This window comes from Pipistrellus kuhlii, unplaced genomic scaffold, assembly GCF_014108245.1.
Source record: "Pipistrellus kuhlii isolate mPipKuh1 unplaced genomic scaffold, mPipKuh1.p scaffold_m20_p_22, whole genome shotgun sequence".
Lineage (NCBI taxonomy): Eukaryota > Metazoa > Chordata > Mammalia > Chiroptera > Vespertilionidae > Pipistrellus > Pipistrellus kuhlii.
Genome location: NW_023425521.1, coordinates 12,760,360 through 12,774,946, shown reverse-complemented (window position 1 = coordinate 12,774,946; position 14,587 = coordinate 12,760,360). Strand labels below are relative to the sequence as shown.

The window sequence follows — 14,587 nt, the reverse complement described above, 5'->3', positions numbered from 1 at the left end:
AGGTTGGCTCATCTGTAACATGAGTAGATGCAAAACCGACTTTTTTTTTTTTTTTTTTTTTTTTTTTTTTTCCAGCACAACCCTGCCCTGGCAGGTGAGGGGCGTAGAGACGACTTCCTCGGGCTCCGTGAGTCAGACACCTGAGTCCTGACTCCACGCCCAGCTTTTGCTCCTCAGATCCAGCTCATCGCCGTTGCAAACCCTTTGGCATCAGAACTGCTTAAGTCAATCGAAGAGTCATAGGTTTGGGGGAGGAATTGACGAAGGAAGTAAAACCACGCGCGCGTACTGCCTTTACATCTTCCAGCGTCTTCAACCAAAAAACTCTGAGGCTTTCTCATGTTCTTCCCGATTCCCAGCGGGACTCAAAGTCTCCCCCTGGGTGCAGGGATATCTAAAAGTTTTGTCTACTTCCCAGACAAAAACAGGACATCAAAAGCATTTCCGTGTTCCTCTTTAGGGGAACTAAAAAGTTCCAGGATGGAGAGATTTATTTTGCCTTCATAGAGACTCACAGCTTTAAAGTTAGGCAAAACTAATCTTTCTGTGTGAGAGAAGGAAACTCTGATTCAGGATAAAACACTAGGAGTTCAAATCTTGCCTGGGAAAGGCATCTTCCCAGCACTAACCTATTCCACCATCACTTCATCTAAAGACTTATTTTTGACATGCCAATACCAAAATAACAAAATCTCTATAAAGACGCCATTGTATGCTTCTTCCCGTTCTTCCTTCCCCTTCCACCCCCGGTCTCTCCTTCAGTCAATTCAGTGACTCAGCAGCACAAATAGATGCAATCCCTCTCCACATTCAAGCTTGTTTGTTACCCAGGAGGCAGGTTTCCAGAATAGCTCTAGTCAGTGAGGAGGTGCCGGGCATGCTCATGGATTACAGGCACTAAGCCTAAACCCACCTAAACCCACCGAGAAGAATCATATCCTCATCAGTAAAGAGGGAGCGGGGAAGGGCTAACACAGACTGTGTTCAGTGCGAGGCATGTATAAAGATGTAGAGATTAAGGAAAGTAGGACAAGGTGCTAAATTCAGCATGATCCCTTAGTGACTACACATAGGCCTGTGGGTAGGGAGGTGCTGCATGCCCTCCCAGTGGAAGTGTGGGCTTCTATATGCCTCTACCAAAAAGGAAGAAAGGAAAAAGGCAACTTGAAGATACTCTTTTCTAAACCAGCACAGTCCAATAGAATTTTGTGATAGAAAAGTTCTTTCTGTGATAGAAATGTTATGTATTTGCACTGTCCAGTACAGAATCTCCTAGCCTCAATGCAGCTTCTGAGCACTTGAAATGTGGGCTGTGACTGTATTTTTAAATTTTAATTAAATTTTAAAAGCTTATCGATTTTAAGGGGAGAGAGATTTGTTGTTCTATTTCTCTATGCACTCCCTGGTTGATTTTTGTATGTGCCCTAATCTAACCTGTAAACTTAGCATACTGGAACGATGCTAGTTTAACCAACTGAGCCACCTGCCACGGCAATTTAAATTCACTTTAATACATTTAAATCTCAATAGCCACATGAGGCTAGTGGCCACCCTTCTGGATAGCCCATTACCAGACTAGAAATAGGTATCTTTATAGGTGTTAACGATCTTTGTAGAAACATCTTAGAGGTCATCTGCTACAAGAGTGTGACTGGTCTACGCCTCGGGAGGTGTGGGTGCTCCCGACTATATCTAAATAAGCAATGTTTTCGTGTGATGCAGCTTCTACCCAGAATGAGAGCTGATCTGATCAGACACAGTAAGTAGAGGGTGCAAACTACCTCTCTGCTTGGCTTCTGATGTCTCTGCCTTTCCAAAAATACTCTCCTTAATTGCTTAGGCTCCTTAGAGTCATCAGACCTTTATGGGTCCCTCAGAAAGAATAGCTGCATCTTCCATTTGTATCACTGCCTCTGGTTAACAAATTGGCAGCAGCTTTAGGGAACAGCTGTGATCAGGGCTCCTCGGGCTACAGAAGTTTACCATCAGGTCCTGTTGGTCACATGTGTCTCAAGCCGCTGCTTGCTAATGTCTGTAATTCCAGAATATGTGCCATCCATTGGTGGCTAAAATGCAATATGGCGTTCCTCCAGAGAAGTCTTTAAACTATTGTCCTTTGGCACATTTGAGAGGGACAGAGGACACCCGGTATTTGGGAGGAACCTATAAATGTGGAGAAGATAAAAGAACTAGGGGACAAGAAATCCCCAAACACGTCATCTACTACAGAAACTGGCTAAGGCTGTTTTATAAGATGTAATATAGCACCTTATATAGCTGTCATAAAGACTCAATTTTATTAATGTAAAATATTTTAAACTTCTATTTTTAGAGTATTTATAATTCTCATAAAATTTCTTTTCCATTAACAAGCAAGTGTCACATTACCAGAGAGAGGGGGTGTACAAATGCCATCACCCATAATTTTACTACTTTGATTTTTTTCGTTTTCTTTATGTAGTGACTATCGTAGTGTGTATACAGTTTTGTGACCTGACTGCAAGTTTCTTGGGCAAGGTATTGTGTAAGAGAATGTTACAATATGTCTAGGATAACTAGGTCATTTAGTATGTATCTGTCTCTGAAACTTTCTGCCCTTAATTCAACCCTGGGGCTGTGGCAATGATGCAGTGATGAGAATTCCAACGTAAATAACATCCTTGAAAACTGCACACCTGCCTGTTTTAACACTTGCTCTGTGTCTTTCAGATTTTAGTGTGCCCTCTGTGAGACTTTACCATGATGTGAATTGTGTGGTACAGGAAAACCAAGTGCTTGCTTCTACCTGGTTGGGATTAAAGGAAAATATCAAAGGTCCCATGGGAAGGGAAGGGAGGTGCCAGGTGGTTAATATACCTTATGCCGTTTAATCTTCATCAAACCTGGCCAGGAAGTATTATCAAGCACACTTCACACATGAAGGGCTGAGGAACTTGCTCACGGCTGTATTATTATTATGGAGCAGAACAAGCATTAGCACTCAGGTCTTTCCAGTGTCGTGCTGGTGAACAAGAAAGTATATGAACTCTTAATGTAAAAAGGAAAAGAGAGGGGTTTTAAAAAAACTTACAACTAGGATGTATTCGTGTATTCTTTACAAATTGTTTTTAAAGAAAAGGGAAATGAAGAAATGAAATGTTTCCCCCAAGAGTTAGTCACCTCTGATAGTAACAATACCAGCAATATTGAGACCAAACTTTTAAGGGTATCCTAGGGAATTAATGCCACTTTGCATAATCTCCTACACCAGAGGGGGAAAACCTGGAACTACTGAAAGGGAGTAAAGGCCCAAGAACCTGTATACTTCCCCTCTAGTTGGAAATTGCTACTCCTCAGTCTCTGATTATGCAAATGAAAGAGTGGAGCACTGACTGGTTTGGCTCAGTGGACAGAGCGTCGGCCTGGGACTGAAGGGCCCCAGGTTCGATTCCGAACAAGGGCATGTACCTTGGTTGCAGGCACATCCCAGTAGTGGGTGTGCAGGAGGCAGCTGATCGATGTTTCTCTCTCATCGATGTTTCTAACTCTCTATCCCTCTCTCTTCCTCTCTGTAAAAACTCAATAAAATATATTTAAAGAAACAAAGAGTGGAATGTGAATGCAGGTAGTAGTAGAGGTTCCCACATGGTTTAGAAGGCAACATCTAACCTACTGCATTGCTCATCTGCTCTCTGCTTTGCCAAAGAGCAGCAAATCTGTGCTACAGCAAGTTAAGACACCTCAGCTGATTCCCCTCCACCCCAAAATGTCTATTATTGCTGCAAACATACCACCAAGTATCTCCAGAGCCCTGGAACAATGTCTGGCTACATTCTGGATGCTCATCAGGGGTATCTCCTTTCACCAGAGGGAGCTCCCAGGCCCCTATATCCACCCCACCTTGCCCCATCTGCTGGAAATTCATGGCTTGCCTTTTTCCTTCTCCTAGTTTCCATGGAGACCCAACATTTTACTTTTTACGCCCCTAACTTTAAGCCGTGGTTATTTTTAACTCTCAAACTCCGAGCCAGGTCACAGCTTGGATCCGGTAGATGCAATGACATCTATAGCCGCTCCTCTCTGCAGCAGACGCCTTCTTCTCTGCAGTTGCTGGGGGCGGAAGGCACTCTGAGAGATGCTGCTCTCAAAAGGGTTTTGGTTTGCAGCATGAAGTTAAAACCATGCTGACTTAGATCTGACAGCTGTCCTGAACCTGAAACTATATATGCCCAAAACAAGGCAAAGATTTTCTTCTGTGTGTGGTGGGGGCGGGGCAGGGTCAGGTTGCCAGGTAAGGCTGACCTTGCTGTCACCTCCTACCTGTGGCTAGCGATTAGATAAATGTCCTTCGGTAAAAACATCAAAGTGCTCTCCTTCAGGCAAAAAACAAGGGCCCTGGCTCCTACCCCCAGTAGGGTGGCTTCTCCTGCTGCAGCTTGGCAGAGATTAAAAAGAGGCTCCTAACAGGATACTATGTGAAAAGCTCTTCCACCCCTCCAAAGCAGGCAGCAAATTCCCAAGGGAACACTGCTGCCTTCTCCTCCCCTGCCAAAATTCAAATCAGCCTCCCCATCCCCCATCTCTAAGGTCCCTGGTACTTGGGGAGCCAGTGTCTGTTCATGGCATTTCTTAACTTTTCACTTCCTTTAAATAACTTTTTTAAATCTGTTAAATTACCCTGAAAATTGCCCCATTTCATGTTAGACCTCCTACCATTGGAAACTGAAATATAAATATCAGACACTTATCCCAAATTAATCCATTTTCTTGTTAGGGATGTTGACTGGGAACATTAAAATCAAGCTCCAGGACCAATGGTGTGGCTCAGTGGTTGAGCATGGACCATCAACCAGGAGGTCACAGTTTGGTTCCCAGTCAGGGCCCAGGCCCAGGTTGTGAGCCGATCCCCAGTAGGGGGTGTGCAGGAGGCAGCCAACTGATGATTCTCATCATTACTGTTTCTATCTCCTTCTTTCTCAACCTTCTTCTCTGAAATCAATTTTTAAAAAAATAAATGTCTCCTAAAAAATATATCAAGCTCCATAGTACAAATTCTATTAATTTTTTTTTTATTTCTTAAAATAATATATATTTTGTTTTAAAGGAATCCTCTAAATGAAGGGTGCTAATAAGGGGATAATCCAAATCAGTTACTATTGTCTAATGGAAGAAAAGTGAAGGTTAGGCCATTGCAAGTAATTCCAGAAACAGGAGTATATTTGGCAGACAGCTCTCCATGGAGAAGAGATGCATTAGAAGTGTTGAGAGTTGGCACTTAACTTTCAGTTCACTACTGAATCAGGGTGGGAAGATGACAGCATTTCAGTATTTGCGCTTCAATTAGGAAAAAAAGTGTTGATTTCTTAAAACTATGAGGTTTTCTCCTTTTGACACTTCCTAAGATGCTACTTCTATTCAACATAACTCTGGACCAGGGTGGGTTGATCAGCAAGCCTCACCTGGAAGTTTTCTGCCACATATGACCCAAAGACTAAGCAAGCTGGGAAAACAAAAGTGTTACTTGGTTAAGAAGGAAAGAATAATTCAACCAAGATGCCATTCCCTGGGCTCCAAAGCAGAAAATAAGTGCATCAGACTTAATTACCCAGTCCTGAAAGACACAAAACAAGTCTGTGCAGGCAAAGATTAACGACAGGATTTTTTTCAAAACAAGGATGTATGGTGATATTCAAGTTTTTCTGAATCCTTCAGTTTGGGATTTTAAGCCATTTAAGGTTACTTTCTGCATTCTTATATCAACTTCCTTATTCCTACTCCTAACAGGGAAGGGGCCACGCACACAATGCATACCAAGCAAGTTAACTCAGCCTGACAAAGGCATTTTCATGTCAGATGCAAGCCATTCATCCTTTCCTTAAATACCTGGGTCTCTTGATTGGAATCCTGGTTGGTGAGCTCGAAGGGCAGTTCATGCTTTCATCCCAGCACATCTCATCTGATGGAAGCCCAAGCACCAGGTAAACACTCAACAGAAGAACTCCATTAGATTTAGAAGCAGGCTTTCCAGACTTCTCAGAAATTATTCATGTAGCACACGAACACCCAGCCCTGATGCAGGTTTCCTGGATAGGCTTAGGTCCAAAGTATCCCCTAAATGCTCTTCACTATTGTTCTCACTCCCAAATTAAATGCCTCTGTCAGTAATGACCATTACTACCGTATTCAGGCTGCTCTGGCCTTGCTTGTACTCTAAGATGCTACTCAATTTCACTTTGAAGAGCTGGTTATTAGGTCTGATTGAAGAGAAATCCCTTGTCTTAGCCCAGCTTCTGCTTCTACACAAGGCAAGGCAGAGTCCTATTGTCCCAGAGATGGTCCCCTTGGCCGATCAGGGAAGAGTTAACCATATCTGGTCTAAGCACATTGGACAGGAAAGAAAAGCTTCTAGATTCAGTACCTCTTGAATCAATCTTCAGAAATTTAAACAAGTAAAAAGCCAGGTACACACAAGTTGTGGAAAAGTTTTTCGTGTTAACAATAATACAATGTGTATTTAGAAGGTATCTACAAAGATCCTTAAAAATGGATGAACCATGTTCCAAAATATGACTGACTCTCTTGCCTGGAGGCCAGGGGAAAAGTGTTCTGGAGTTTACGCAAACAAGTTTTCCCCCCAAGCTTCTTGTAATTTGGGACTCTGTTCATACTGGACATTTTAGTTCTTTTTTTTTTTATTTTTTTTTAATACTGATTCTAATGAGAGGGAGAGAAATATCTATGAGTTGGCTCCTGCATGCCCCCCAACTGGGGAACGAGCCCACAACCTGGGTATGTGTCCTGACCAGGAATCAAACCTGCCATCCTTTTGTGTACAGGATGACTCTCCAACCGACTGAGCCACAGAGGCCAGGGCCATCTTAGTGCTTTTATTGCACTCGTACATATTTCTAAAGCTAGGATGACTTACCAACTGGAATTTTGTTGTTTTTGATGTCATTGGCTTTGTCCTTTCAGCTAACCACAAGCTGGTGATTTCATTACTAAAATCTGGACAGCTTGTTCTTATCTCTCAGCAAGGACTGGTTAATTACCTACTGAGTTCAGATTTTAAATGGGTTAAAGGATGAACACTAGAGTCCATAAAGGGATAAACCACAAATAGTTGGTCTCAAGACAGACAGTCTCTGCCTTTAAGCACAGGAAAGGATCATCACAGGGAAAGAAATTCTTTCTCCATTCCCAGCCCTGGCAGGAAAGATATGCCAAAATGTTAGGTTGCAATAAAAATCCCCAACAGTAAGGAGTCTTTATGCATGTTGTTGAGATTCAGAGTAAACTGTTCCTCTCTGAGATGATCTGGATTGAGACCTCTATTGAATGTGGTTGGAATATCCTCTGAAATGCCCTTGCTAGCTCTTGATTTTTATTAAAAGCAAGGTCCTTCCTTTGGTGATAGAACATGGAAGAAAATAATGTACTTAATCCAGCCACATCAAATATGTCAGCAAATGCTTTTCTATTATAAAAATTGAAGTAGAGACTGAGTGACTCCTTTCAAGAGCACTCATCGCCCAAACTATGGCTTGATCTTATTTTTCTATCATTATTTTCAACCATGCTGTTTTTCCTCATCAAATCTGCTGATTACCCAATCAGTTTTTCAGAGTTCAACGGATTCCAAGGTTTCTACCAGACTGTCCTACCATCCTCCACTCCTAACTACCACAGCTGCCCTCGTGTCCTAGACAACCAAATCTCTTGGCACCATTTTCCTTACTCCCACTGCTGCCTCGGTGTTACCCTCTACCCACTATGTCTGGAACAGTCCCCCACTTCCATCTGCGAAATTACCCCTTTCCTCCCGATCTTATTGCCCCAAGAGCTCACCTCACCCAGGAAGCCTTCCTCAACCAAGACTGAGGACTCTTCAGATTATTACAGATGTCACCTGACATTGATGTCCAGTGCATTCCGAATTTTTAGAGCCAGAATTGCCGTTCAGGGATAAGACACAATCCCTTCATAAGCAACGGAGAGCAAAGTGGTAGTAGAATACATTTTTCTAAGAGAGACAAGTATGCAAAGAAAAGAGACCATTTCCATAAGCCACCCTTTTTCAAGATGGAAGTTTTTAATTATTCTAAATCCTTCAGATCCTCAGAGTTTCCTTGTCATTTGTAACCCCCTAGATGAAGTCTATTAGCAAGCTACATGCATATTTACATCAGTCAAAAAGTCTGAGCAGACACTTCCAACAAAGTATATAATATTTTAATTAGATATTTCAAATGTTGAAAGAACCAGTGACGAGGTAATTTGTGCAGATTCTGAAGTTATTTCTATATATACAACCTTCCTTCTATTAGAAATGGGATAACCATGACGTTGAATTTGGATTCTTATTCTGCAGAAAGTTTTGAGGACCAAGTTTCAGATGTGGTTGAGTTACTCACCCTCATATCTACTGAGTTCCATATATAACTCTGCTTTACTTTTGTTTTAAAAGTAGCTTTTATTGCAGGCTAGCCATTCCCCATTAAGAAATTAAGGTTCAAGTTTCAATCCAAGCAAAGTGGAGGACAGTTGCATCATCTCCATCCTCAGGGGCCTGGTGTCCTGGGAAACCCAGGATACGAACAGGGTGAGTCCCGGACACATGTCAGGAGAGACAGTGCAGGGTGTTGAGGCAGGCATCCAGCCCCCTAAGTGTGCTTTAGCTACCAGAACATTGACACCACAAATTGAGCAGCAAAACATTTTAATCTATTAATTCTAAAAATAATTGAGACATTTTATATCTGATGCCACCTCCTCAAAAGTCTACTGCAGGTTAGACAGACTGCAAAGTACAAAGCCAGACATTCAAATTAAAGATGCAGTTTGGGACAAGACCATGATGAGATTTTCCTCCTTTTTGCTCAAACTTAAGTTGTCAACTTAAAGAATCCTCAGAAGGAAGGAGAAAGCTTTCTCATGCTCTTACTGTAAATCTGTCTGTATTGTTTGAAGGCAAAACAGATAATGAGAAAACCAACCACTGAAATAGAAGAGTCTGAGCTGGACCCATGGGACTGAAGACTGGTTTAGTTCTATTTCTACCAACAACATGATGTGAGGTACTATGGTTCTTGTTTTAGTTACAAGAGGTGCTAGGAATGAATGCCCACTCACGTTTAATAATAGCACATCTAGCATTTAACTCTGCAGCACAATGCCAACAGCAAGAGTGTTTTAAAGCAGGGTAGAGAATAAAGTAGACATTCTCACAGCTTAAGGTTTCTTTTGTCCTTTCTTTCCCCTTGTTTTACACTGAGAATTCAGCTCAAGAACATATATACTGTCCTTTGGTCCAACACATTCCAAACCTGTGATTTCAGATCCCAAGCTCCGAGGGCCTCAGGCTTTAGTGATGTAGCCTTCTCGAATAAGGAAATCATATATCTTCCTGGTTTTGTTCACGTCTATCTTGATGAGTGCTCTTGCCTGTGCCAGTCTCAAGCCTCCTTGCTTGTTACACTCGTTCAATAGAGCAGATTTGTATTCTAAATAGGCTCCAGGGACCAACCTCACCATCTGACAGAGCTGTAAGACACGGCAAATTTAATAAACATTAACATCTACCATTCTCATAAGTTAATCCAGCAGGTATAGCCAAAACAAAATTTAAGAAGTGACATCAACCTCCAACTATTTATAGGAGCTGTTGGGTGGCTGGACGACATTCCTTTTAGTCTCTTCCTTGGAGGGAATACTCACTAAAGAGAGACACACTCAGGAAGAGAAAGCCACGAAGTGACGCTGGGAGAGCCTTTAGCAGGTGCTGGTGGGGTAGAGGCCCAGCACATTCCAACACAGCCAGTCAGGGGAGAGCCACAGGGCTCAGTGAGGGTGGCGGTGCAGATAGTTGGGTTCCCAAGTGTGAATCACATCATTTTTAGTATCGGCATAAAGTAGTGGTCCCTGCTTTTGTGATTACTTTTCCTACTTTGGGAGAGAGAGGAGGTAGAGATCTTTTTAAAAGAGGACATTTTTTATTATGGCTGCTAACGCTTTTAGAAAGCTGGCTCGTTCCAGTTTACTTGCCATTATCCAGCAATGAGCCATCTAAGGTCACTGTGTTGTGGTTAAGGATAAAAAATGCTTAAAAAAAAGAACTCCAGGCCATTTAATACTTGGATCCAAATGGCCTGTGACCTTTTTTTTTTTTAGCAATACTTGAATATAAAATATTCCTAAACTAACCTTTACTATTCCTAGTGGACATAACAGAAGACTAATACTAGCCCCTCTCCTAGGCAGCTCTTTACTATCTGACCTGACTTAATGGTACCAAGTGGCAGACAGGCACTGATCTGGGAACTGTAAAAGGAGCATCTGAGGAACAAAAGAGGAATCCCTTTTTTGGAAAGGACTTTAGAGCCGAAAACACTTTTGAGGCTGGATGTAAATTTTAGAAACAGCCAAAAGTAACATGAGGACAAGTCTGATGATTATAATGGGAAGGAAAAGTGAATCATGCCATTTTAAAATCAAAATTAATGTGTGATTATATATGATGAAAATTTCCTTTCTTTATGCTTATAAACATGCTATGGAGACAATTCCAAAAATCTTTCAAGTGATTCTGTTGGAAAAAGTGTAGAACAGCTCAAAGTGACCATTGTAATAGGAAGTAACCATTTTCAGGTATATGTTATTTTAAGTTTATAAAAATTAATTCCATTTACTTAAAGCACTCAGTACAGTATCTGGTACATGGTTAGTGCTCAGTAAACGACAGCTGCTATTATTAAGATTTATACATCATATGCTCTTCTCCCGGAAGGTAAATGAGGGCAAGGTGATAGGGAAAGGAGTCCTTTGAAACCTGCTGGTTAGCTCTGCAGCGCACAGCCTTCGGGGACGGACTAGAACTGTGCATGTCGTTAGCTAAGCAGAGCAACCCGGGTTTGACCCTGTAACGGCAATTCAATGATTTCTCAGCCTCTTTCCTCTATCGCCCCTTTTCTGTTACCTCCTTTTCTTTTTCGTTCAGCTTCTCCGTGCCAGGGAGGCCCGTGAGGTTCAAGGGTGGTGCACTTCGTCTACCTACAGACACAAAGAGAAAAGGGCACATATGTCATAGAAGTGACAAGTCCTCAGGTGGAAAATATAGCAAAGTTCACTGCAGCCCGGCCAGTTAGGCAATTACGGCCGGCTGGAGAAAATCTCCACCAGTCCCCTCAGGCGCCAGTTTAATTAGCAACATGGGCTCCACAATGTTTACTTGAAAATAGCAACGCTAATTTGTGTGCCCTTTGCTTTAGCCTGGCCGGGGTTCCTCAGTGGTTGAGCGTCAATCTATGAACCAGGAGGTCACGGTTCGACTCCCAGTCAGGACACATTTCTGGATTGCGGGCCCAATCCCCAGTAGGAGGTGTGCAGGAGGCAGCCTATTAACGATTCTCTCTCATCACTGATGTTTCCATATCTCTTTCCCTCTCCCTTCCTCTCTGAAATCAATAAAATTATATTTTCTTCTGAACCCAATAGGAGATTCTAAAATCTAAAGCCCCCCCAAACAAACAAACAAACAAACAAACAAACAAAAAACGGGGGCATCTGTAATACTTTTAATAAAGATAAATTTAAAATAAAATTAAATTAAAAAATAAAATCTAAATCCCAGAGCTCACCTAGTTAAGAAAGGTCATGCACTACCTGCCTTGACAGCTGATGAATGGAAATAACAACTCTGCAGGAGACATTTCCTAATCCTTGCCACTCTGCCAGCAGTACAAGGCAAACATGGTAATTAACCAAGTACCATTTGCCTTCAGATCAAAGGCAGACTGTTAGGCCAGCAAAAGGCCCTTCTTATTTATTATGTGAGGGAATATCTGTTCCTTCTAAAGCAGCCCTGTTTACCGGAAAGATCTGCTGAGAGGAACAATGAGCTATTATATGGCAAAGGAGAGGCTGAGGTGAACTCACACACCTGAGAAAGAAACCTAAGAATGAAGACACTGCCCGGGATGGGAGGCTTGATGTGCAGAATTTCTTGGTTTGGGTTGGAAAGTTTGAGATGAGTGTTCAGGTGGGGATGGTAGACTGAGGTAAGCAGAAGAAAGTGTAGATAGGATAATGTAAGTGTTGTGGGTGTTGTCATTTGGTGTGGAGAGAACCGGGAAGGACTGTTGATAAGACTGCTGTGCTAGAAAACATGCTTCTCTGTAAAATGAACAGAGGGGACCCGGGCTCCTCCACAAAGTGCAGGGGGCAAAGGGGCCAATACCAGCCTAGGAAGTCAGAAATGACCAGCGAGTGCAGATGGTTCAGAAACACAAACACCGATGTTGCACGGTCATGTTACTTCATCCTTATTTATTTATTTATTTATTTATTTATTTGAGAGAAGGGAGGGGGGAGAGAGGGGAACTTTTTAAGTCTCCAACTTAAAAAGAAAGCCTTGCATTTCTGGCAAGTAGCATGCCTCTTTGCTCATATAGGACACAACACCTTTACTTTCTCCCCTTTGAGAAAGTAAATCTCAAAATCTGTGATAGATACAACCACAGTAAACTAACTGCCCGTAGACATTGGTAAAATAAAGAAACCACCTCTTTGGAGCTATTCTTCCCCATCTCTGTACTCTAATCCTGAGGCTAATCCCTGCCAAGCCTTGAAGATTCTGAAAACTTGCTTGTGTTTATAACTTGGGACAACACATAATTACCATTACTCTGCATAAGCACCCTGATTCCACAAAAGGGGGAAGGGTCTGTTGGGTCAAACAATCTCTAGAATGAAAACTTAACAATCAAGATTTGCTCTCGCTTGAAAAGTAATTACCTGAATTCGACGCCATTGAAACAGAAGGACTCAAGCCGGAATCACTACGATGAAGAAAAGGAATTTAAATTTATGTCACGCCAGAGAAGGCAGTTTCCAAAAGCACACGTGGGACGGGCCCGTTACTCCGAAGAGATGTAATGAGATAGACTGCACGTGTTTTACAGGTTATCCCACTGGCTAACCAGGAAGAGCCATCTGTTCTGGGAGCGGAAATCACTTGGATTTGTTAAGAGCCGAGCCCAGAACATCACGGGGACCATTCATGAGAAAAGACAGGAACATGCTTCTCTAATGGAAAGTATACCAGTAGATACGGAGGGAGTGAGGAATTACTTATTTTAAAAAATAAGATTAAAGTAGCAAAGGATTGCAGGAGGCAGTTATGTTTCTCAAAACTGTCATACTGCCTTGTTTTTGAGACAGACTCCTAAAATTTTCAGAATTCTTCCAGCTACCTGATTATTACTACTACTCTGCCATGGGTAGGGTGCCCATGGAGATGCCTGGAGATACACGTGAAGGCCAAAAGGATGCTCCTCCACCCCGGACTAAGCGCTCACATGTCGGCCTGCCGGCGGAGCCACTGCTGGCAGGCGCTGCTGTCCTGGATGTACTGCAGGACCTCGGAGAGCATGGTGCGCTTGAGGCGCTCCTCCTCTCTCGTCTTCTTGAGGTGATCGTAGGTCCTGGCGCCTGAGGGTGTAAAAACCCACAACTGCAATAATGATGCAGAACTGAGAAGGGCTTCCTAGCTGACCAGCAAACAGCTTCTCTCTTTTTTTGTTTTTGCAAAACTGCTTCCACAATTAATTTTCCAAAAGCAAAGTAGATTTCTCCTACCGGTAGTTTAAAATCCCTTTTTAAGTTAAGAAATTAAAATATCTTTATTCCTTTTTTTGACCTTTAAGAAATGTTGAGGGGAAAGAAAAAACCCAAAACAGAAAAGTACAAAGAAAACAAGATGATTCATCTTTCCACCCCCAAAAGTAATCAACATTCAATATTGTTATGTTTGCTTCCTGTTCCATTTTTCTATCTATGTATTTTTCAGTGGCACAAGTGCTGTAAGCAAACATTCTCCCTTAAAAAGCAATTAGAATTACAAATAAAAACAAGCCTTCACCCACCAGTACTGTTCCTTTCCCTGTCCCAGAGGCAGCCAGTATCAGGTAACCAGGCCCTGGTATCAGAGATTTTACATGCATGTGGCTAAACAAAAGTCATGTGATGTTTCATACATGTTAACAAAGGTAAACAGATGCCAAAATGCCACACCCCTGGATTTTGAACTGAGTTCCAAGGAGCCCCCTCGGCCCATGAACATCCATCAGGGCTTACAGGAAGAGCAAGGGCACCACCACATACTGGTGGTTGTGGGCTCTGCACCTGACCTGAACCACTATACTTCAGCCAAAGCAGTTCCACTTTTACCTTACTTATAGATTAGGGCTCCATATACAATTCTATTTTGAAAACGATTTCCATTGTTAAAAACGAAGAACCATTATACTAAGCTAAACTTAAACCCATAGGGCTACTTCCTGTGGGTACTGGGTGATTGCTTTCAACCACCAAGAAGGAGGGAATGCTAAAGATCATTCCAACAATAACAATGAAACAGCAGGAACTGCCATTTGTGGAGGATTTACTGCGTGCCTGCTACTGTACTATGTTCTCATGCATTAACTCTAATTTATCTTCAAACTAATTCTAAGAGACTTGGAAAATTAAAACTGGAATAGAATTACAGATCTGGGAAACAGGAGAGCCAGAATCCAAACCCACGCTGTCGAAGTCCAGACCTCAAGCTCTT

At 42.2% G+C, this 14,587-nt stretch overlaps 1 protein-coding gene across 4 annotated transcripts in view; it reads right to left on the bottom strand.

Moving 5' to 3' along the window:
- Nucleotides 1-8,049: 8,049 nt before the first annotated feature.
- The window catches only part of TADA2A (transcriptional adaptor 2A), a 36,933-nt gene continuing 30,395 nt past the window's right edge, over nt 8,050-14,587 (bottom strand). For all 4 annotated transcript variants that reach the window (XM_036451697.1, XM_045586419.1, XM_036451699.2 and 1 more), the window contains 4 exons: nt 13,335-13,467; nt 12,772-12,815; nt 10,955-11,028; nt 8,050-9,522 (listed from right to left, as the gene is read on the bottom strand). In XM_036451697.1, the coding sequence (XP_036307590.1) occupies nt 9,337-9,522; nt 10,955-11,028; nt 12,772-12,815; nt 13,335-13,467 (437 nt within the window). In that variant the 3' untranslated portion in view covers nt 8,050-9,336. The remainder of the gene's footprint in view (nt 9,523-10,954; nt 11,029-12,771; nt 12,816-13,334; nt 13,468-14,587) is intronic.